This window comes from Xiphophorus couchianus, chromosome 3, assembly GCF_001444195.1.
Source record: "Xiphophorus couchianus chromosome 3, X_couchianus-1.0, whole genome shotgun sequence".
Taxonomy (NCBI): domain Eukaryota; kingdom Metazoa; phylum Chordata; class Actinopteri; order Cyprinodontiformes; family Poeciliidae; genus Xiphophorus; species Xiphophorus couchianus.
Genome location: NC_040230.1, coordinates 21,044,677 through 21,069,606, shown reverse-complemented (window position 1 = coordinate 21,069,606; position 24,930 = coordinate 21,044,677). Strand labels below are relative to the sequence as shown.

Here is a 24,930-nt window from a genome sequence, read left to right as displayed (position 1 = left end):
TATATTGAAAATATGTTGAAAAACTGGAACAGGTGAAGATCTAGTACATGATTTTGGCTTTGTAAAAACACTCAAAAAGTAAACTACTAAAGGCTACCAGACTTAATTTTCAGAATAGTTCAAATTGCAAAATTCTTTGCATTTTACATTTTATCATCAGTTTTGCAGGAAAATGTAGAGTGAGCCAAGTGCACAGAACCCACATGTGAAGCTCAAAATAAGTGGATAGTTGATTTAAAAAAAATTGCTCATTCACTAAAAATATTTTCCTAATGTGATCATTTGGAATAGAAGATAAAAACAACCCCCCAGAGTAGATTTTTGTATATTCCAGTATCCTATTTGCACTTTGTTAAACAAAAAAGAAAAAAAAACAAACAAATTTCATTCCTTCCCAATCATACATGTTCATGTTTAACATTTGTTTTATCTTAATCTTTCTGGCAGGATGTTCGTATGGATTGGGTGCCACAGGCAGTCATGAAAATTATAATATACATGCAAATTCAAAATATGCCACTGGATTATCTGAAAGGGCACATTTCCAAGGACATAATTCAAAAATGGGAATAGGAAGTTCCAGTATATAGTGTCCATGTCTCAAAAACAAGAGTTTGGCATTTTAAATCTCACAGCAAAATAAAAGTGTTAAAACTGTTTTGTTTTTTTTTCCTGATTGCATTACTTGACTGGCTTGTTAAATGTGAAAAGGTTATCCAACTCTGCAACACACAAGAAAACAACACTATATCTAGTTCTTACTTTACGACCCATGCAAACTTTAATCCAACAAAAAATTTGTTTAAAATAAAAATCTCTGTATTACCCCCAGATTTGTAGTTAAATTACATTTGTGGGTAGCTTTTTTGATAAAGAAGGGCTTTCTGTAATATTGGCCAAATATGTGCATTGTGATTTGAAAAAACTCTATTAACATGCACGAGTTTCAGTTATTAAGTGGACTATGGAAATATTAATTATGGTTCCAAAGCTAGGCATTTCAAATATTTTCATAAAAAAACACATCTGAAGTACTTCTTAAGCAAAAGAGCAAGACTTGTTTTAACCGTTACCTTTCCTCAAGTGTAATCCAAATGCTTAATTACATCAATTAGATGCTGCTAAGATCAATCAGTTCATTTGCTTAACATCAACGTGCATCAAAGTACACATTAGAAATGCATAACATAAATGCCACACTCATTTAAAGCAAGGCCTTCCTAGAAATGATTCACTTCTTCACATGAATTACAAACACCTCAGTTACAGCTAAGCAACACTTCTGTACAGTGCCAATGACTGGAAGGCCTGTCTGACCTTCAATCACATTAGTGTGTTTCCTATCCTCAACTGCTTCCCGCTGGCTATCCTATTCCACAGTAAATCTCCTCACTCAGCACTGGGAGAAAGAAATCGTGGGAAGATGTCAGTGCACAAGGTTTATAAAATCAGGCAAATTCTAAGGAGAAAAAATTAAGCTTCTGCAAACTGAAGTTAAAAATTAGGAATTAATCGACACTAGGACAAGTACATCAATACCAATTAATATTTAGTGCATTTTAAGTGTTGATATGATGGTAAATGTATCAGAGCATCAACACCATAACATTATAATTTTAAGAGTTTTATTTGCCTATTTAATCCTACTTTAAAAAACAACAACTCAATCTGACAATGCAAAGAAATCAACTGAGATAAAAGCAATTATTGTATTTCTTAAACTTTACTAATAGAAACATTTTCAGTCACGCACACAGCTCAAAACCGAACACTAACTAGAGCTCATCTTACAAAACTCACCACCACAATTTATACACCAGCACACATACACAACAGCTTAATTGCAGTAATTAACCATCCTAATTTAGACCAACGACTGTGACTGTTGACGTGGTGTGTGGGTGTCTTGGCAGGTAGCATAATCATCATGGATAAACCTAACACACACTTTTACATGCAATCATCCTCTCACAGGCACGTTTAATAAAGACATGCCTATGTGAATGCACACAGACATGTTCATGTTCCACATGTATGTGTTTATTCATGTGTGGCTGTACATGCATGGCTTTGTCAGCAGCCCACACAATCCTTCAAATACCAACACATCAACTTTAGCCTACTTTCACACATACTTCTGAACCGCAGGCGTGACCTTTAGTGTGTGACTGCGCAAGAGATAGGATGTCAAGATTCATCAAAAGATGTGTGGGTGTATATATATATGTACATCCTCAGATCTTGTGTGTGGTATAAGACCCTGCAATTATATATGTAGGTCACACACATTCTATGGATTTATCAACAGTAATTGGCAAGTGTGCTGTAGATTTTGTCCAATTGGACAATCATTTTCTGTGTATGTCATGAATGCTGGTTGTCATAAAGGAAGCTAATTTTAACATTTATCTTACAAGTTGGTAATGAATGATCTGAACATCTATTGTGTTAATGATGACCAGAAATATGTGAACAAAAAAACGAAAATCACTATTATTTAAGCTATATATTGCAAGGTAATTGAGATGCACTTAAACATGAGAACCAGGAAAGTGTGGCATGATAGAGATACAGTAGAATAGATAGTCTGTAGATATGGCTTAGATTAATATGTAAACTACAAAAAAGGATAAATACGCATCACATTTCAGACTAGATTGACTTATCCAGTAAATATTATGACAAAATCTCCTGTCTGAAAAATGGTGTTTGTGTTTCATTATGGTCCCAGTGAGACTGGAGTATTTTTCAAGTTTTTTGTCAAAGTAGATATTTTCTTAAAGACAAACAGATTACAAGAAGAAGTAAACTCGATAATTTTCAAAGATAAAATCTACAGAAAATCCTGTAGATAACTCATACGAAACAAAAAAACCAATGATACAGCAATAGTCAGAACAAAGTTCATTAAGACTAGCATAATTGTTTAGTAAGATTACATCTAGCTCACAAGAACACATTTCCTGAATCATATTATTTCAACCATCTCTGTTCAGTGTAGAAGTATCCAGCTGAGGTTCAAATAGTCTATTTTAGATTATTAACTAGATACAAAATGACATCCCAAATTTCCCACAATTATGAGATATTAATTTATCTCATAATTTTGAGATAAATGGGTATGAGCACCAGCAGGAAGCTCTGAAGCAGATTTTAATCATTAGCAACAGAAAACATTTAATTATTATTATTATTATTTAATAACATCATTTGCTAATTTAATCATTAGCAAATAAGGGTTGTCCATTCCAGGATTCTCACAGTGCTTGTAACCTGATTCCTTGCCTGTCACTCCTGTACCTTAAATGCTATGACAAAAAAATATTTAAAAGAGGTGTGGATCAGTGGTAGAGCAGGGGCCCCTTATGCAGAGACTACAGTCCTTGATGCAGCTGTCCTGCATTTGATTCCTGGCCCCAGGCTATTTCCTTCATGACCTCTCCTTCTCTCTCTGGACTACCTTCTGTCCAGAAGATAATGAATAAAGGCCACTAGTGCCAAAAAGACTTAAGAAAAAAAACAAAAACAAGGTGGGGACTTGTTCAGTCCTCCTATGCCCACAAGCTACTTCTCCTCTTACCTCTCAAACATATTTACGGGAAGATGACAACTAGCTAGTGCTTAGTGAGACAGGTTTCACTTTGATCGGAAACACTGTTGTGTTTTAGTATGAGACTTTATTGTACGTCCCTGGTTAGTAGTTTTCTGCATTATCACCAACACTTTCACAAGTGTGTTGACCAGTTAAATCATTTCAGGATAAAAACAAATCTATACTTTATTATGAATTGTAGAGTGGATAAAACAAGGACTTACCCACTCACTTAAGAGCTGACCCAGTATAAGCCTATCAAGATAATGAACTTGTACCATACGTCATTAAAAGCACACAAAATGAAGCTGAGACAGAGACAGCAGACTGGTGGGACGATTGGATTACAGAGAGTGTGAGGGGAGAGAGATTTAAGGGAAGCTACAAGGACAGATCTCATTTCTGTATGGTTCAGAGACTCTAGGAACTGCAGAGTGCTTGGGGCATTACACACACAAACACACGCACACACACGCACGCACACATCCCAAAACCGAGATTATATATGGAAATGAGTTCCTATTAAAAAGTCATTGAAGTGGTAATGGTTCATATCGTCTGTCAAGAAGTCAAGGCAGTGGACACACACATACACACCAATACTTTCAGCCACACAGATGAACTTAGCTAAAATACACACCCATCCACACACATATATAGCACTACAGTTGTGTTATTAATCAGACATAATAAGGTTTAACTCCTTTCAATTCAAGGCTGTTGACCTAATTTTTTTGAGGGTTGTTTGTGTGAACGCGTGGGCAATAATTTGATAAATAATAATATGTCTGGTCAGTATTTATGCTAATATATTCATGAGCCACTAGCAGGCATCATGTTTGTGTTTGTTAATTCATTTAGGCAGCGTGTGCAGGGTGTATCTGTGTGTTCGTTTGGAATTAGTTAAACCGACAAAGCTTGGATGAACTATTCACTTGTGTATGTGCAAGTGTTAATTAGGTTAATGTTATTTAATGTAAAAACATGCATGCATTAATGAAGTACTACACTATAAAACATTATCTCTACTATGTAAATGTTAGTATTTTTATGTAAACATATTGAACATTTTCCCTATTGAGACTTTGGAATACTGACTGTTGTTTGTGTGCTGAATGAAATAGTGAAGACAGAGATAGGCCATAAGGCAGGGCTACTGATCCCAATCTCCTACACATTTATTAAAGCCTCATTAGACAGCTCAAATACCATCACTACTAACTAGTACTTATTACTACTTAGTACCTACTACTAAGTATCGTAGTAATAAGTACTACTTAGTACATATCAAACATAGCATATTTTAACATAAGACAATTATTATATCAAGTATCCACTATGTAGGCGTCCAGGTATAGGTTGGATAAATTTTATGAAGAGTTTACAAACTACTATTTCAGTCATTTCTATAACTGCACAATATTAGGTCATCTTGAAATTGCAATGTTAATGTGTAAAATTGTGATATTTTCTTATCCGTTTTTTAGGCTTTCAGCACTGTGAGCATTGAAGAACCGTCTGTTTTGGAATTTTCAGCAGCGATACTCATACGAGCTGATTGAACTGGAATGAAAGTGAGAATTTTTGATGCTTTAAACCACCTTTTGCAATATTAACATTGCAAATTAACATGACAACAACAGTTGTAATGTGTTGTTCAGAGGTTGTCAACATGTTTGGCGCAGATTGTAGTCCTGATGAATCTTATTTGATCAAGGCGAGCCAGAGGACCTTTCTTTACAGCCATACGAGAACATAATTCAACTGTAGGATATGTAGTTCATCTTACTCTAGGAAGAACACAAAAGCACAATCTGGGAGAGAGAGATGGAAGGAGAGACGAAAGGTATATGTATTCATCTTTATAGTTAGCTATTGTACAACTACTGTTGTATCTGAACATCAACCCTGTGTTCTAAGGGATTTATTTTAAGTGGAAATAGGTGAATAAAACTGTTAGTACAGTTTTGATGAGCACACTTTCTGTGCTCATCAAGGTGCAAATTTAGGAAAAGTGCAGAAACTTTATTTGCATAGTTCAGTGAACAGCAACCTTCTGCCACTGAGAGCTACTTAATGGGTACTGAGTAATACAAAGGGCTACCAGTTTGATACACATGGTTTACTTTTAGTTATATCACTTAATGATTTATTTTTTGAACAGCTCCAAGGCAAAGTCATATGATCTTTAGGGTAGACCTAGTGCTGGCAGGCATTTTGTGGGTGACTCCTGGTATAGCACATTTAAGCAACACAATAATTCAAAGTGATTTATATGATTAGAAAATATAAGGGACAAACAAAAAAATGTTTTACTAAAAACAAAAGTTAATGTTTCAATTATTAATAGAACAGGCAAAGGCAACTCTAAGATGAATGGGTTTTTAACCTTGATTCAAAGGAACTCAGGGTTTCAGCATTTTAGCCGTTTTCTGGAAGTTTGTTCCAGATTAGTAGAGCATAAAAAACAGAATAATTAAGCTAACTACAGCAACATACCAACTTTATCTGTCCCTCTGTGCTGAGCCGTAACCATCACATTTGAGTCACATCTAGGAACACAAAGTGCATTTACTCTGTTTCTGTTTTTTTGATATTTTTTTGTACTTTGCTTTTCACTCTTGCCTGTTCCTTGTTCTTATAATCATCTGTCCTATACTTTTCCTTTCAGAACTGTCAACTAATTGCCTCCCAATTATGTATTTTTTGCTAGTACATTTATAAAACATACATTTTCCAAAGAATGTTCCCTTGACAAAACATTTAAAACCGGTACAAAAAAAGGAAAATTGTGTTAATTCATTCAATGGTTAGTCAATTACTGTCACTACACAGAGAAAGATCACTAAAGGACCTCTGTGTAAAGGATAAGTAAAATGGAAAACAACAAGAGCAAAAGAGGGATAAGGAGAGATTCAGAGAGGTGAGTGCTGCAGACAAGTCCCAACATGTCCCAAGCATGGTTATTGTAAAAGCCATACAGCGTCACTCTCCTTTCATCCGATCCGATCAGTCTCTATTTTTCACCAAATTTTCAAATGGTTTACATCCCTCACTTAAAAATAAAGAAGTGTGGCCTTCAAAATTATACATCTTCCTGAGCTGAATTGAAAAGGTACAATTTCTAAAACATTCACAAACTCTGAATGTACTTCTACAATATGTTTCAACACATCTTATAGAGCAACCATTATGAAATAAATCCCTGAACATTGCATAAGTATTTTTTTAAATAAAATGTGATGCTTGATTATATCTTTATTATCAAATATGTATCCTATTACATAAAAACAAGAAGAATTGCAGCCATATCTGAGTTGGAAGGTTAAGATACTTTGCATTCTGTTCAGATTAAGCTTAAAACTACTTTTTCTCACAAAAAGCTACAGTAACTACAAATTTTAACAACCACTGCTGTATCTGAACAACCCTGATCAAATTGTAATAAACATTTTATATTTATTAACGATACCAATAAAAGTTGTTACTGGGGCATTATGCATCAACACAGACAGGAAATGGCTGAAACAGAAATGCTTTTTGTAAAATTACACATTTCTGTTGACAATTTAAACTGTAAATAAATGATAATGTCTTCATGTGGCTAAATGAAGAAATTTTTTAAAATAACCCTTGACTGTTGAAGTAAAACCCTAGTGAAAAAGTAAAACCCTAGTTTAACAAACCCCAGTTTATCTTCCACCTACTTGATTTTGATAATGTGTGCAAAACTGCCCTTTCATAACATTTCAAATAAAATACACACAATGAATGCAGAACCACCTAATGTTAGGACATCATATTGGATTCTGAATGCAGCGGATTTAAATAGCATAACAGTCTCTGGAACCAGTACAAAAACAAACATAAAACAAGTCTCTTTAATAGTAAAAACTTTATACACAAAAGAATCATGGTAGTAAATCATGACAAGGAACATGTTTGCATCTGAAAAATAAAACAGGAAAAGAGGAATGGTTCTTTGTTGCTTTTATTGTAATTTAGTGTTCAAAAGTTCACCACAAAATACTAAATCTGATGGGGGGGGAAAAACATTATTTGTCAAGAGGCAATGTCATCCACAACCTCAGGCTTTAATAGAGAGATTGAGTTGAAACAATTAGAGGAAACATTTACTTGCTGACAAACAATAGTTTCAAACATTTGTAGAGCATTTCTCTGAGGTCTCAGAGTGTGTTTCCACTTATTTGTGTATGCGCGTGTGCATCAGCTGTCTCCCCTGTAGCCTTTTCATGTCACCCAACTCTAGGGGCTTGTGGCTGTGGCCATGGGTGGTCCAATATGTGAGAACTGCTTCCTGCAGGGGGTGTGAAAAGACCCCCTGATGGTATCAAAATATATACCACAGAGGGATGAAATACACACAAATGTATGCCTAAATACCACACAGAGCTGCAAATCACACCAAAAGGATGTGAGTGTTTTACACTTCAGATATGATGGCAGTTCATTTTTGTTTTTGGGTCACAGAGCTAGAACAAGCCCAAGTTTATTTTTATTTTCTTAAATAGTGTCCCACTCCCTTCAGTAGTCTTTCCAAAATATTAACTTTGAATGTTTGTCGGTTAGCCACCATCTTAGTATGAGTATCATTTACAATCACCTCATTAGAATAAGCTATTTAAATCTAAAATTAAATACTCAAACTTCAAGTTACTTACAGTTATATTACAGTGGCAACGTTAGTTCAGATTCCTCAATGTGAAAATTAATCAGACACAATTAAATGAAAAAAATATTTAAATACAGTCAAATGTTGGTACGTAGGCCTGTCACAATAGCAAATTTTGCTCAACGATTAATTGTCTCAAAAAGTATTGCGATAAACGATAATATTGTTTGAAGATCTTTTTACACTGATTTAATGAAAATGACGTAATAATGCAGGCGATTTCCTGCCAAAGTTCGATACACTTTATTTTCAAAAGAACACTAAACACTTGAGCTGATAAACAAAATAAACAAAACAACCAAAAACAAAAATAAAATGGATTCTCAGTCTCCATTAACAAAAAATGTACTTGATAAAAACTAAACAACATAAAGCCAAAGTAAAAATAAATACTGCATTCAACCAAAAGAGTGCAGATTATGAAGTCTGTATATTATGTTGCCCTTCAGTAATAACTAGATTTAAATAGAGAAGATGGGCACATTGACTACCTGATGCAATAGTTCACACTACATGATTTTTTGCTGCTATTTTTCCCCTTACCACAATCTTAAAACGTTGGTCTTTCTAAGATTGTGTGGTGTGTTATGGTAGATCGTCATTGCCGCTCTGATCTAAATCAGAGGTTTTCCCCACTGGGAGCTTAACGCAGCCAGTTGAATGTGACAGCCAGCCAATCAGAAAGCGAGGATTCTCCTCCTGTTTTCTGAGGGGAAATTACGGAGGGGAATCCCAAACAGCTGACACTGCGCAACCCGAAGTCCAGCGGACATTGGAGATGATATGTGGAAACAACATTAATGTTTATTCAACATGCAAAGAATATAGAAATGACAAGGAGAGGAGTTGGAGTGAAATTGCTACCGCAGTTGATAAACCCGGTAACTTTTCAGCTGTTCTTCGTTAACGTGACCTAAACAGGTTATAATGATTTTCGTTGAACCAGGACTGACACTAGCCACATGCATTGCAGGTAGATTGTAGTAAAGCATTAATTAATGCCTGGTTTTAAAATTAGTTAACTGGACTTGTAGCCATTATTTTGTGCCCATTGTTGGACACCACACGGCAGGAACGAACCCGATCGAACCGTTATACCTAGGATTTCTGTCGGCTAATGTGTGATCTCCGGTTTTGAAAATGGGCCGAAATGAGGAAGGGAGGGTCAGTGGAGAGCATCGGAGTTGAGCCTTTTTTCATTCAGTGTCATTAACAGAAAGAGAAAAAGGCCGGAAGAGAAGATAGTGCCAATAATTAAAATGACGTCGATAGTTTTAATTTATCGTACGATTAATTGATTTACCGTTTATCGCGACAGGCCTATTGGTACGTCAATCAGTTACACAGTAATTAGCTCCTCAGTTAAAATTGTTGACAGTTTCTACATTTTAATTAGTCATCAAAACATCCAATGGATAGTTAAACAAATCAACATAGGGTTATTTTTTGTGGGTGCTTTCACATAGAAAAAAATCCCCAAAACACAAAATTAAAAAGATGCTGATTAAATATGCCTTTCAGAATGGACTGATTTATGGCCTTTTCATAAAATGTCAAATCATTTAGCATTCTGTAATCAAATATAGCAATACTGGTTTATCATAAAACGCCAAAGCAAACACACGAGGGTGGAGCACAAACCACTGCACAACAAATAGTGAATTTAGGGGAAAAATAGCCCCTTTATGAAATCTATAATGAAACTTATTACAGATTTAATTAAAACAATAAGTTTAATTCTGGAAAAAATAATTTGAACCAAACTGAATGAGAAAAGGATATCCAGCTATAGAGTAATATATGAGGATAACTGGAACAGTTTTTCCAAACTGCATTAAAATATTTGTTCTTTCAAAGAGTTTTTGGAAGAAATGTAAAAACTCAGCCCTTTGATTTGAAAAAAAGATCAGCAATAAAACTGATAAAATGGGACTTGCTTAAGCAGATAACTTAAACTTCCATCAGGAGGACAGGCTTAACCATATCTTTGGACTTAATTAAGATGTATTCTATCAGAGTACAACTAATGCTTTCTTCTCATTTTCTAACATTTTTTAGTCTTTCTTGTCAGCCTTTCATTAGACTTCATTTGATTTTGCTTTCTTTTACAGGTAATTAGTTGTGTTGATCACAGCATTGATGTTGGGTTCAAGTAAATCACAGGTAGACAGTAATTAATTGCGATGTGTGGGTTGGTGGTGTACATGTCACTGTTTGTGTGTGTGATCAACAAAGAAGGTGGTCAATACTTTCGGAACCTGGGAGCAGTGGATATTAGTATTTTTGTTTCTTTTAAATTGTCAGACTATTACAGAGATCAAATTGAAATGAAAGTGAAAACTGTCATTTAACAAGTCTCCCAATATTAGACAGCTAATTGTCTAGTTATGTTTAGATTTGGAAAGGCAGCTAAATTTGACAGCCCATATCACTACAAAGAAATGGATCTAAAAAAATAAAATAAAATAAACTACACAGGTTGAAACCTATTCAACCTGTGCATTAGATATGCGACTCTTCAAATTAGATTCTAGAAATTAGAGTCTCGTAGATTCTGTTCCATTAGAGACAAAATTACAACATTTGTTACATTTTCTGCTGGTGAAGTTCACTTTCTCACTGCACTGTGTCAAACAAAGCAAACCCTTTGAAAAAACTGTTCTCCCCCTCGCCTGTGGTGGCGCTGCACCAAGAATCACTGAAGAAAACACAAAAACCTCTGAAAAAGACACTGAGTGAAATGTAAATAAAAATGGAGTGACTCTTTGGTAACAATTTGGTGGATTCAATGGCAGATTTCCTAAAATATCTTGTCCTGTTTCGTATCAAGCACATAAGAAAAAATAATTAGATGTTTGTTTTTTTGTTAAATCGAGTTACTTGTAAAGATACAGTAATGTAAAAGCAGGTTTCCGTTATCAATGACAGGGGTCGAAAGGTCATGCTTTCATGATTCAAAGACATTTACGGGATTGCTAAAAGACTGAAAAGTTCTCAAATCAGTATTAAACAGTTTAATCTGACCAAGTATAGACATCATATTGAAGCATATGAACCTAATTTCTTGGGCCACTTATTTTCTACTGATCCTTTGCTCCTGTGTGTGTGTGTGTTTATTGCACTGCAACTCAGTTTGGGCTAACAAATTGATAGTTGTCATAGGCTTTGCTGCTTTAAACTTGATTCACAACATAGTTGCATCTCTCTTTTAAAAGGAAAGCTGTGACATGCAACTAGGAGCTGCCCTCACTCATTCTGATAAATTACACAAAAGAAAATGAGGACAGAAAACACATTAAGAATTATATGAATGCAATGAGCCATTGACCATTTTTACTTTACACATGAAGATGTGTATATTTCCATACATATGTGTATATAAAAATATACATTATATACAGATATGTATATATTTGTATTTACACATCTCCTATAGCAATATGTTGCACTTGCAGTTTTTCTTTGAGAAGTTTTTCTAATGCTTCTAATTTTAATACCAAATGACAGAACAGCAGTGTGATGAACAGCTAAAAAAGAGGGAACAAGCATAAATAGAAACACAGAAATGCACTTTGGAGAAAGAACATAAAACCCAAATGTGAGTCAGAGGATTTCCAGCAGTTAAACATTTTACCAGGCACAAGATGACTCTCAGACAATAACAAGGCCAGAAAGCCAAGCACATGGCTCAAGCATTAATTCAAGTATTTTACTGCCACCTATTGACTGAGCGGGGAACAGGGTCCCCACCCCCACAATATGTTGTGCAGAGGAAAACACTGTAATAAACATAGCCTCTTAGTGAGGAAAAAGGGGGAAAAAAACTGGGAAGGGGAAATATCAGGAAAATAGATTTCAGAAAAAAGTAACCAGTGCAATAAAATAACATTTAATGTTAAAAGAAATCCCATGAAACCATTTCTCCATTATCAGAAAAATAAACTTAGCGTATTTGCAGGTGATTACATTTTTTAAATTCATATTTACTCTCGTTCTTCCTTTTACAATCCATTTAGTGACCCCCTCACCCCATCCCCCCCAAAATAATAAAACAAAATCACATGACTAAAAATAAACAAAATAAAACAAGCATTTGAATGTATGTCTTACTGAAGTTGAGACATCTGGAGTTCCAGATTTAGATTGCATTACATACAGTAACACAGCAACAATCCAAAGGGAGACAGATGTAACCCTACAGTTGTAAATACATGTGAAGTCCAGGTGTAACATAATATAGAGTATTTAGTAGCACAGTGCATTTCAGTGGAAATACTGTAGGATGGTAAAATAAAGTGATTGTCAGAGGTTGTAAACTATTCTGATGTGGCAAAGTGGAACAGCGAGAGGAGGGGTGTGGACAAGTTCACAGAGGACAGAGCAGATGGTGTCTGCTGGACTTACACAATCACACACAAACACACACCAATGCACGCAGACACACAACACACTGGTGACATAATAGCAGCATGCCAGGTGTGTGGTTGGTGGCCTGCAGTCTGGCATTGACTGGGAGTTGTGCGTGTGTCCCTGTGTATATGTGCTCTCTTTGTATGGAAGGGGCCCCCTATTCACTGCTCTCGGCTGCCAGCTTGGCACTAAATCACAGGAGGAGACGGTACACACACGCGCGCATATACTCACATACACACACGCCCACGTGCACACACACCACCCTCTGCTGTCTTTTTGTCCAGCTCAGGGAGAGAATTAAAAGAGGTCAAACAAGAATATAGAGGCAGAGGCACAAATGAAGGACAGCAGCAGTTTAGCTGAACTTTAGGGGTAAACCAGAAATAAATATATATTTAAATGGTACAAGAACTGAGACAAGAAAATAACAGTCCCCTCTCCTCTTTACAGTCCCAGTGGCTTTCAACTTGTCAAACCAAGAATAAACAGACAGACGCAACACGAACACACAATGAGCCTCATGTCCATGCATAATGAGCTCTGGTAGAGGTGAGGCTGCAGCTGGGTTACACAAACCTTGCTTGAAGAGACAGCCTCAGGAAGTATTCATTGTGTGTTGGTGAGTGTGAGTGCATGAGAAGGTAAATTCCAGAAAAAATGTGATAATATAAAAGTTAAAAATGTATATTTTTTCACATTTTCTGTAACTACAATTATTTAGATCAAGAAAAGCAAATGGAACAAATTACATAGAGATTTTTCAGTCATCATTAGGAAACACTATTCTGAAATTGATTATGGTACTTTTAAGGTGATAAAAAACACAAACATTCTGTGTTTTTACCAACTAAATCACACTCACCACCCTCAACCTATCATGGGGAGAAATGTTGCTTCAACGGGCCTCCAACAGTAACTGACACCTTGCAAAAGGAGAGTCAAACCTAAATGTTGGTAAAAAAGCCATCTGTTCATGGAAAGTTGAGTGGAAGGAAAAATTTAGCCATAGGGCAAAATTAACAGATAAGATGCGTGGAATAGATAATTTTGTAAAATGAACCTCAATAAGTTCCACTTTTTGAATTGAATAACTGAAACAAACATATAACCTCTTTCAGTTCAATGTAACTGAGATGCTTCAGTGTCAGGCAACCTTAAAGGGTGTGATGAAAAAAAAATGCCAACACTTCCTTCCTTATATAAGTTCTGTAAAGTGTTATCTTTAAAGCTAAGAGAAAACATAGGGGAACATCTCCACCTATTAAGTGCAAACTTGACACTGCTTTAAATGTACGTACTGTGCAGCAAAAGAACAAGCTTTATGGCTGAAGTCTTGAAAGCTTCCCTAATTCTGCACAGTTGGTTTATGAACCCTGGTGTGCAAGCTTTTATGACTTTAAAAGCAACCTTTTTTTTAATTTGTGCTGAAAAAAAAGTGTTCAGCGCAACTGACACCACTATACATCTGTTGAAATGTTTCAGAGCTCTGCACACATACAACTTGTTATTGCTGAATAGTGCTTTGGTACAGAAGTGGTGACATAATGTATGGCCAAACGCTGGCGTAGCTGTAGCCTGGGTTATATCTCAGTTGTAGCACACAGGGGGAAAACCTCTGTCTGTGTGAAAAACATCAGCGAGTTATTGGCCTGGAAGTGATTCAGAAAATCCATTTTAGCTTCTCCATGAGAGCTCTTGCAGGGGATAATGAATTTGACTGCCTTCATACAGGAAATTTGTACCCATTCTTGCATGCTCAGCAGTTTTCCACTTCTTTTCAATAAATGGCACTTTGGTGACTAAACTGTGATCAATGCTCCCATCAATATTTAAATCTCTTGGCAGTTCTCCCTTTGGCTTGAGTTTTGTTTTCAATCTCTGCACTCTACAGGACGCTGTGATAATGCCAACAGCTTCTGAACTTCTTCACAATCACATCTGCTTTGACCCAGTGCATCTGCCAAACGTGTTTCCTGCATGGCCAAACTCTTTTCTCTAACCTTTTCTGTTCTGAGGTGATGACCAGTCATCCCCTGCAAGGTTCACTGACGCTTCGTGTAATCTGATTCCAGGTGTAATTCAAAGGCACTAAACTATATCTTGCAACCTGAATAATCCACTCAGCCATACAGGATCATAGCCGACGAACTTTGGCAGCCTCGTCTGGCATAACTGCAGCAGCAGAGGCAAACAGGAGCTGACACCTGTCACAGATGTTGGACCTACCCAGCGAGCTGTATATCTGTCTGTCTATCTCTGGCTATCTGTCATATGTCATCCAGCTGGAACCCAGAAACTAAGCAGTGTCATTTCTGTTAATATCTGTGTTTAACACTGATGCTAGCAGTCATGTGGAAATGTGAAAAAAAGCAGATGATGTCTCTGAACATTAGTGGGGTTTTTGTGCCTGCAGTGCATCAAGTAAACAGACAATTTGAGAGGCAACAACATTACTCCCATCAACTAATTGTAAAATTATTATCATGTAGAAAAACTAAGTGTTCTTTGAGCATAGCAACATTTCATGAAGGTATTTCAAGCTAAGCCTCCATCCTTAGCTTGAGCCCAAAATCTAAATTGCATCATGATTGCTGCAATGCATGTCACACACTAATATACTGTGTCATGTGGGAATGATCCTCGTGTGTCTGTGCCTAGGAAGCGTCACATCCTGTTTCAGACAGGGCCATTTCAAACACACCCTAGTGACAGTTTAAAATGACAGGGCATCAGCAGCAGTGAGGAGTTTGAGGACCACAACAAAAATAGAGCTTTATCTCTCTGGTCAGCCCTGGCATTTTACCCTGGCTCTGTTGCCCATGTTATTTCTGAGAGCCATAATGTTTAGAGGACAGGCTTTACTTTTCTCAGCATGATGAATCCATAAAACTGACAGTAAATCACTGACTTCCATATTAATTTCAGTAATAATTTTCAGCCCATTAAGAGGGCAGAAAATTCCCCAGTCTATATTTCTATGCACATGCACAATTCATAACAGCATCACATGAAATAAATGTGACACATAAGACTTGATATTACAAAATATCCCCTTCATTATGTTACATTTAAACCCATGAAACATGTTCCTCAATATGCCGAAATACAAGGCAAAATACTCTGCAACAGCAGTAAGAGTTGTGTTAAAGGAATACTTTACACAGTAAAGTTGAAAGTAAAGACTACATTGCAGAGGTAACTAAAAATCAATAAAAACAAAAAAAATAATCCTGTTTGAATATCATCTTTGACAAGGACACTGAACTAAATGCAACTTGCTGACTGGGAGTAGATGGCGCATGGAAGAGTCATGGATTGGAGTGGCACAGAAGGATAATATTTACCAAGAACTAAGAGGATTTCTTTCATTTATACAAGAACTTAAGGAGGATACTCCCACTTCCAGAAGAAAACTATCAAATACCAGGTTTTCCACCTTTTTTTCTTCTTTTCCAGAAAAATATGCACCTTAAGATGCACCCTTTTCTCCTGACACACAGGCCAGCCCACTCCCTTCTTCTCACCATGTGTCATAAACTCCACATATAAACCTCTACACTCATCTCCCAAATAGTCATACACACCCACAAGCTTGTCATTTGCCATGACATTCACAGCCTCCATTACCTGCATGCATTAACAAACCTCTCTGATGTTAAAAATTATACATTCATACATTTGAATAATTCAGATTACTTTAAAAGCTGTGCACGCACATTCTCCCACCCTTTTCCAGATGGAAAGAGAGCTATATACCTCAAATCGTATTTGAATAAATCCCATAAATCCTTTCAAAGTTCCCAGAGATAAACCAGTCAAATACCTCCAAAACTGGCAGGTCGGCCAATCAAAATTAGCAATTCATACTTTCAGCGTATTTCCATTCAAAACAGATCAAATAGTAAATCAAATTGCAGAGTCCATTTGTAAGACTCAATTTATTTGAGATAAGAAAAAGGTGGCTAATAGAGGGAGACGGCGAGGATGGGGGAATTGCTACGCTGCCGTGATGTAATTCAAAAATATTTGATGGAGAGAACACACTGTGCCTTTCATTCAGAAATGTGACATATCATTTCAACTGTTGAAGAAAACAGACATTTCATGTGACAGAAAATGTATACATCAGATTACCAAATGGTGCACAATTGTAATTATTCCTGAATAAGAATAAATAATTCTGATGAAACCTTCTTATCAATAATGCCACTCAGCAAGAATAAAGTACTTTAAATGTTTTCTCAGGCTTACCAATGAATACCAAACCGACTAAAGTTTGGTCTTAAACAGTGGAAAAATGGGACCCCCACTTATACACTTATACTTACTTTTTGGGTTTTAGTAACTGCTTATGAATTTGACCTGTTGGTAAAGTGCCTTGAGATGAAATTTGGTCTAAAATCAAACTTTAAAATAAACTTGATTGAATTCAATAAGAGCAGACTGACAGTCAAACACCATTTCCATATCAGCATCTATGGCCGTTGTAGTCTTTAACCAGATGTTCACACATTATACAAAATATTTTCATTTGGTAAACAGGTCAGATTTAATTTCCTGATCAGTATATTCAAACTTTGTAAACTCACACATTCCGGTCTCTGTCTTCCTATTTATGTCTTTAATTTGACTCCTTAGGCTCTCAAAATGTTTTTGACTTTGTGTAACTCGTCTAAATTTAATGGCTGTACTTCATGGCTTCTCCTAAAAGAAGTCTCTCTCTAATATATTTTAAATTAAAGCATAATTCTGAAGTAATAAATCAGACTTAGAAACAAGTATATTTAAAAATTTGCTTGGGGGGGTAATTTCAGCCTCACAGAAACCATACTAACTGCTGTGTGCACTGCTGTTTGCAGGTTGCTATAACAATACATGGAAGTAATCATAATGGACCAGATGAAATAAATTTAGCTGCATAGCTTTATTGGTTGAAAGATGAATAATTATAACTGAAAACATATTACGAATTTTACTGGTTTGGGAGAATTTTTTATAATCATCTCCTGAAAAATGTGAAATAGAAATGTACAATACCGTTAAATGGAACCGCCCCCCGCCCAAAAAAAAAAAAAAAAAAATTCTGAAAGCTGTAAACTATAGAGCATAATCTGATGTGAATTCTGAAATGAAAAACACATGCAAAAGAATGAAGTGAAAATAAGTTTTGGGACATCTCCAGAACATCAGTGCAAAGGATTTAGATTCACAAAACTATCCTAAAATGCAATAAGAAAATCGTATACTGACGCTTATATGCTGTGATTTCTCTGTGCAACATTCTTTACTTCATTGAGGGATCCTATTACTTGGGGCTATGATGACATCATCATGCCACCTTGTGGGCAGGTTTGGTCACAGGTCCCGTCATTAAGACATAGAAATGCATTCATGTCTGTTTTACATAGATCTGTGGATCAATTACAAGTAAGATGTAATATTTTGGGTATTTATTGAAGAAAGATGTATAGTTAGGGTATTCAGTTATCTTTACCACTAATATCATCTCTAACTACCTCAAGTACAAGGATAGTTAGCCACTGTAGTGAATATTTATGTAAATGTAATTATTAGTTAAGAGCTATACACTCACTTTGCTTTAAAAGTGAGTGTTTAACAAATAATGTTTAATGTATTTTGTTTTTTTATTTTCAACTCAGACAACTGTAATAGTAACAATAATAATGAAAGCTGATGCCACTTTTCAGTTTCCTTTTGAGTTCTAAAAAAGCCCATCAGGAACAACCTGACTGGTGGATTGGTTAGTTGATGTTTCCAATTTACATAACAGTTTTTAAGTACTGTTTTAATTGGAGGATTCAGTTTTACTTGGCGTTGGTAGATTTTCTTTCAAAAAAAAAAAAGCATGACCCTTTTACTGACAGAAAAAAATGCATGTGCTGCTCCCAAAATATCAAAATGTCTATCTTTTCAATCTTTCCAAAACCAATTGGTGGTGAGCCTTGTTTTTTTTAAATTTTTTAACACATCACTTATGTGTAAAAACACACACACACACACACGCCCACACGCCAACACACATCAAGGTCTGGGCAGCTGGTGCGTTTGCCCTTGACTGCCCACCCTGTGGCAGTGGCATAGATGCAGCTGTTTTGGAGGGATCTGGGAGGGACTTACTAAAAACTGCCCTTGACAAGGACATCTTCTTTTCAATTTTCCTTTGCCCCTGTAATGTGAGAGCCTCATCAAAAAATTATGCATTATTTTTGAAAAGCCATGGCTCATATAAATGTTGCTGCACTGACACAGCAGAATCCAGAAAATGTCCAACAAGAACATATTGCATTTCTATTAAGCTCTGTGTTAAAGAAATTTGTGTACCTTTCATGTCACAAACAAAAAGAAATTCATAAAACCAATATTTGTGTATTTGTGTGTAAAATATAAATCCTAATAATAATAATATTGCAGCAGCTGTTTGGATATTCCCACACAAAGCAAAATATTTTTTTTCAAATAACACTACAATAATATATGACAATAAATTAGTGCCCGTCCTAAAACTAATGACGCCACTGCTTCTAGGTGAGATAGCTGGACTTCTGGGGCAGCAGTGTGTAAACTTGCCCTTGTTTGACCCGCCTGGGGCTTGATGGAAGAGTAGCCTGCTGTGCAGTTTGGGATTCTGGGAGAGTGCTCTTAAGAAACAGATGCCAGGGCACAACAGCTGTTCCTTTGGCACAAAACTAAAGCCAACTGGCAGGAGCCTCTCCCCAAGAACAAAAACATCAACATGTGTTACTCAAACCGAGAACCTCGTAATAGGACACACAAACATACAAATATGCTGCAACTGCACAGCAAACCAAGAGCAACACTCATGGGCACACACTGAATTATAAATCAAACTACCCCACCATACTCTTTCCAAGAACATAGATACCCTTGGCATGTTCATGTCTACAACATGTTCAGACAGTAATTACTAGTTGTGTATTTTCTGCAACTTTCCTATTACCATCTCTATTGAATGATTTTATAATAATAAATTAATAATGATTAAATACCGACATTCTAAGTAACATGGTGATTGTATGTGTAGAGTCAAATTAAGATACTCACCCTGGAAAGACTGCCTAGCTCGTTCCACAAGCTCCTCTATGGGATAGCTGGCCAAGTCTCCTCGAGCATGTTTTGTCTTGCAGTACGTACATGCATTCAAACACCTGGACCAACATGAACAAAGTAGAAAGTTGGCTCATCATCACTTTGAAAAAAAGCATTATTTTAAATAAAAGTACAAAGTCTGTCATTGGTTGAATTAGATTAACAAGCACTTGGTGTTTAGTTGAGTTTGCTTCAGCTTAAACAAGCAAAATATACTCATACAGCTCCCTTTTAAGATCGACGATTTAAAGTGTTTGACAAAGAAAAAAAAACACAAAGCATATAATATACAGACAATATAAAATGTAAGGAAACAAAGCAAAGCAATGATGATTCATCTTCTGAACAGAAAGTTAAAAACAAAACATGACATAAATTAATCAAACATCATTGCAAATGTTCATGAAAACAAATTGAAACTGTAACAATTAAGGGAAGAAACCTAAATGAAAATACTTGATTTTGAGTCAACAGATAAGCCTCACCGTACGTTAAGCCAGAGTCAAAACTGTCCTTTTCCTCATAAAACCCTCATAAAGACTTTAGCTCCTTTCAAAAGGACCACAGACAGCTGTCTTTAAGGGAACAGTGGAAAGCCTTGACTCAATGCAGTGTTCTGTTACAAAATAGAGAAGCTTAATTTTAATTGACCGTGAAAAGACAGAAGCTGAAGAATGAAGCAGGAAAAAGAAAATTTTAAAAAATATAAAAAATTACTGTCTCATACCAAGATGTAGAATGATAGCAGTGTATGGAGTCTGGGGTAGATCTTAGTTTCAAATAACCCTTTATTTGAATCAAATAAAGGTTTTTTTCTCTAAGAGTGTAAGTCAACTAAAAAGCAACCGAAAATTGAGCAGAACTATTTATATAGAGAGCATTTGCAAGGATGACCTCAAATTTGTCACATTGGACTCAAAAACAATATGTTGCTTTCAGCAGTTCATTTATAAATATAGACAACATTCAACTCTGATTCTAGTTGTTGTTTGCTGTTGAAAAACCTAAGCAGCGTATTGACTTAAACAGTGTTGTTCCATATGCAGAACAAGTGGTCAGTGGTTTTCCTAAGAATTCCCAGAAGAAAAAAAATATTACACACAACACAACAAAACCTTCAAATATTATTTATCAATCAAATCAAAGCAGTATTTATCTGTATGCTGGCAACTTACGTCAATGTGAAAAGATGTTCAACATTTAATTTTAAGAAGTACTCCTCAAATGCAGACAGCAACTTATTGTGTTTGTACGGGTAGTTTTATCAATACATTTTGCCACAACTGGCCTACTGAGGACATTTGTGATCTTGATATGGCCCACAATAGAAATGAGACTGACACCCCCACTCTAAGGGTATTGTTGATCCTAGCCGAGAGCACTGAAGATGGTAGCTAGGTCACAGAACCTAACTGTGGAGAAAACACAGACAGATGGGGTCCTGTGTACAAGCATGCACACACACCACTGGGGGTACATCCATTCTAATGTGATCAGCCCTCACTGAGTGGATCACACCAACATTAATCTCAAGAGACAGTCGGAGGCTTGGTTGTCAGTGTGTGTATTTGCATCAATTATGTGGACGTTTGCTCATATGGCTGTGTGAGTGCACTCCTGATAAACATTTGTCCAGTATCACAACAACACAGTGGATCTGACTTTTTCATAAGCTTCAACAAGCTGCAAAAGCTAGTCAACACTTTAAGACCTAGAGTGAGTGAAACATCATTAATGTCTCTGACACAAGCTTGTCTTGTGTTCAAGCTGGGCTGCAGCAGAGCACCCTCCACTTACCAATACTCTAATCATATTCTGCTCTGAAAGGTATGTGATTTTATATTACATCTCCAAATTAGACAAAAATATGGTACTTTAGGGATATAATTAATACAAAAAGGAATCAAATAGACAGTTATTGTTCTGACACACAAAATCAACATTAAGAAGTTGACATGGACATAGGTCCTAAGGTGTACTAAAGTGGAAGATGATATAAAAAATATATATAGTGTCTTATTGCGACCAAACAAACAGAACTGAGATGCTGATATTGCACTTGCTGATACTGGGATGACAATATTGTTCAACTTATCAGCAACACAAATTCTTAGGACAATGTTGTACATTTTTGTTTGTTATGCTTAGAAATAAATCAATGTATGTTTAGTTAAAATCCAAGAGTCACTCAACATCATGTTTCTGTCTGATACCAAACTTATATTGAATATACATTTGAATTTAGCTAAAGCACCAACTATTTCTAATAGTGCTAAAGGAAATACAAGGGGAACTGCTATTCAGCAGCTGCATAAGTACAGCACTGACAATTATGTTGCAGAATTAGTAGAAGTGACAGCAACAGGAGTCTTGCTGATTTTCTTTTTCAGATTTTTTTAGGCTGTAAACAGTTGTCTGTAATGCCTAAGACTGAGTTTAAAAATTTTTCAAAATCTTATTTACCACATACACTTCAAACTCAAAGTACACCACCACCACCCACCTATTAGCTACCATCCCTTTCCTACTTTGTACCTGTCCTAACCCTTCTGTTTCGTTCCTGTTAATTAAACCATAGAGGGGGCTCCTGCAGCTGACATCAGAGTAATTCATTAATGTGTAAGAATGTAAAAGGCTACTTCCCAGGTGTATCTGAGTCCCGTATGTAGGTAATTTTAGACAAAGGCTATTGTGTTACTGTAGCCTTCAAAGTGTAACAAAGAAACAAAACTCTGGGTATTTCTCCATGTACACTCTTGCAAAGCTCCCTTGACACCCAGGCTCATACACAAGAGTATTTTCTTCTTTGCAGAACCTCACTTATGCAAAATCTTAAAGAGACGCACTGGAAGTGAGTGGAGCAAGAAAAATGTTTTCATTCTGATAAGCATTTAGTATCTACACATTAATTAGAAAAGTGCATTATGCATAAACAAATTGGGCCATTGGTGTATTCAAAAAAGAGAATGCATGTGTTTATGGGGGTTTGCATTGTGCCAGCTTCAAAATGTAATTAAGAAAACAAAGCTTAGACTGTACGGAGGAGTCTGGGCACTTTACAAATTGTAAAGACAGATTATTCACTTCGCTTATTGATGGGACTTGGAGGCGGATGAAGTGGGTATATGAGCAAACAATGTCTTAAAACTCCCATTATATATCTGAACAATGCATAAAGCCTGTAAGTTTGTTGTTAGTGTCATCTCAAAGTCAAAGTGGAGGTGGCTAAATAATGTGGAGTCAAGGAACAAAGAATGCCAGCACAATAGAGAGAAGACCTAATAAGAGCAATGAATAGATGATGATTACTAATTCAGAGAAACGACTTGGCAGTTTAACCTACTTCAAATTACATACACACTCTGCAAGCATACCAAATACCCCAATAAAAACAAAATTAAGTATATATTTGTATATATTAAGCCATAATAAGGATTTAGGATTAACGCAATTGTTTAATGTTCAGAGCTTAACTTGGCTCAACTTTAAAGCAAAAACAGTATTTTTCATGAGTATTCAGATTTGCCAAGAGAAACGCAACAGTGTATAGACAGAAATGTTAATTGTCAGTGCAAATACTAAATTATGCAACATGTCCTTTTTAGAAATTCATTTATTTTTTGCTCAAAATTGTAAATAATTTTCCTGGCTTTTTAACATTTCACTAATTTGCCTCTCTAATTCCTCCATCATGTGGCAAAGCTCTGAAGTGGTTAGAATAACACTGGATCTAAATTATCTCAGTGCTTAATTGCCAAAAAGTCAGTTAATGTTTTAATTTCTAGTTATGCTAAAAATTGAGCTCAACAAATAAAATGGGATTTTATTTTTAATATTGTTTGTATTTTACTATTTAATGTTTTTATGTGTAATTTTCAGGCTGGTTACATTTTAGAAGTGTTTTGATTTGCTATTAACTTTGCCAGGTAATTTTTAGGATTTAGCACTTTTTTTTTTTTTTTACAGATTTTATATCATTCCCTTATTATTCAAGTTGACTCTTAATTTTATAGATTATGGCCCCAGATCAAACTAAATATATAAATAAATAAATGGCCTCCCTGCTGTAATATAAGTAATAGATTACTTTAAACTTAAAGTAAGTAATCTTGGGCTTACATATAAATAAATAAAATTCAGAAACATTTGACATAATCCCTACTTGTCAATAAATCTTTACAACATTTTTGTCTTCCAGCTGTCTGTGAAGAGTGTTTGATATGTAGCTGGGGTTTGTTTCATACAATGTTCAAACTCTGCTGCTGCATCTAGCCTATTCATTTGAGTCTCATGTTTGTGGTATTAGACGCTGAAAGAGCTGTTTTAAAAAGGGTGCCTCATGTTCCCTTCAGTGTTTTAGCAACTTCTACAGTAACTTCCTTTGTTGTTTTGACAAGAAAATGCAGCTTGGGAATGCCTGCAAGGTCATGTGCATTTGTGTGTGAAACCACAACTCCTAGTCTATATAGAAACTGTTTTCACGACTGCCTGTTTTGTCTGTAGGCAGATCTTTAGAGACTCTGTTTGTACTAGATCAATCGGGTCATTGTTACTGGAAAAGAATGGTAAGATGTTTATTGCTGAACCTTCAGGGTTACTAACAGTGAGTACAAATGCTGCACAGAGATAAGATCTGAACTTACGGACACGCCACAACTTGAACAGCTGATGAATCCAGCTGCAACACTGAACACTATAATTTAGCTGACTGATAAATCCCACCAATGTTACACTGGTTTCCCTGATACTTCTGTACAACATTTTCAGTACTTAATATTCAGACATGTAATAATTTCTCAAAGACAAGCTAAAATAAGTCTGCTCCTTTCAATAACACTAATGCCATATTGAATGAATGAAATGTGTAATATTGTCATTTTACAAATTTCCGCTAATCAGCAAAATATAGTGTTTCATCACATTTAAGTCTGGTTAAGTTGATAAAGAAAAGGAGGCTTTCCAGTGGCTGCTTATTCACAGCAGTTTTAAATAATTATTTGTCAAGCTGTATTATCGCCTTTAGCTGGAATAAGCATTAGAAGTTTAAATCGTTACATCTAACTACATAACAGATTTTATTTGTTCAAAAAACATGAGGTTCTAC

General features: G+C 35.8%; 1 protein-coding gene across 2 annotated transcripts in view; it reads right to left on the bottom strand.

Moving 5' to 3' along the window:
- cdkal1 (CDK5 regulatory subunit associated protein 1-like 1) overlaps positions 1–24,930 on the bottom strand; it is a 190,543-nt gene that overhangs the window by 87,656 nt on the left and 77,957 nt on the right. For both annotated transcript variants that reach the window (XM_028013056.1, XM_028013055.1), the window contains one exon: positions 19,782–19,885. In XM_028013056.1, the coding sequence (XP_027868857.1) occupies positions 19,782–19,885 (104 nt within the window). The remainder of the gene's footprint in view (positions 1–19,781; positions 19,886–24,930) is intronic.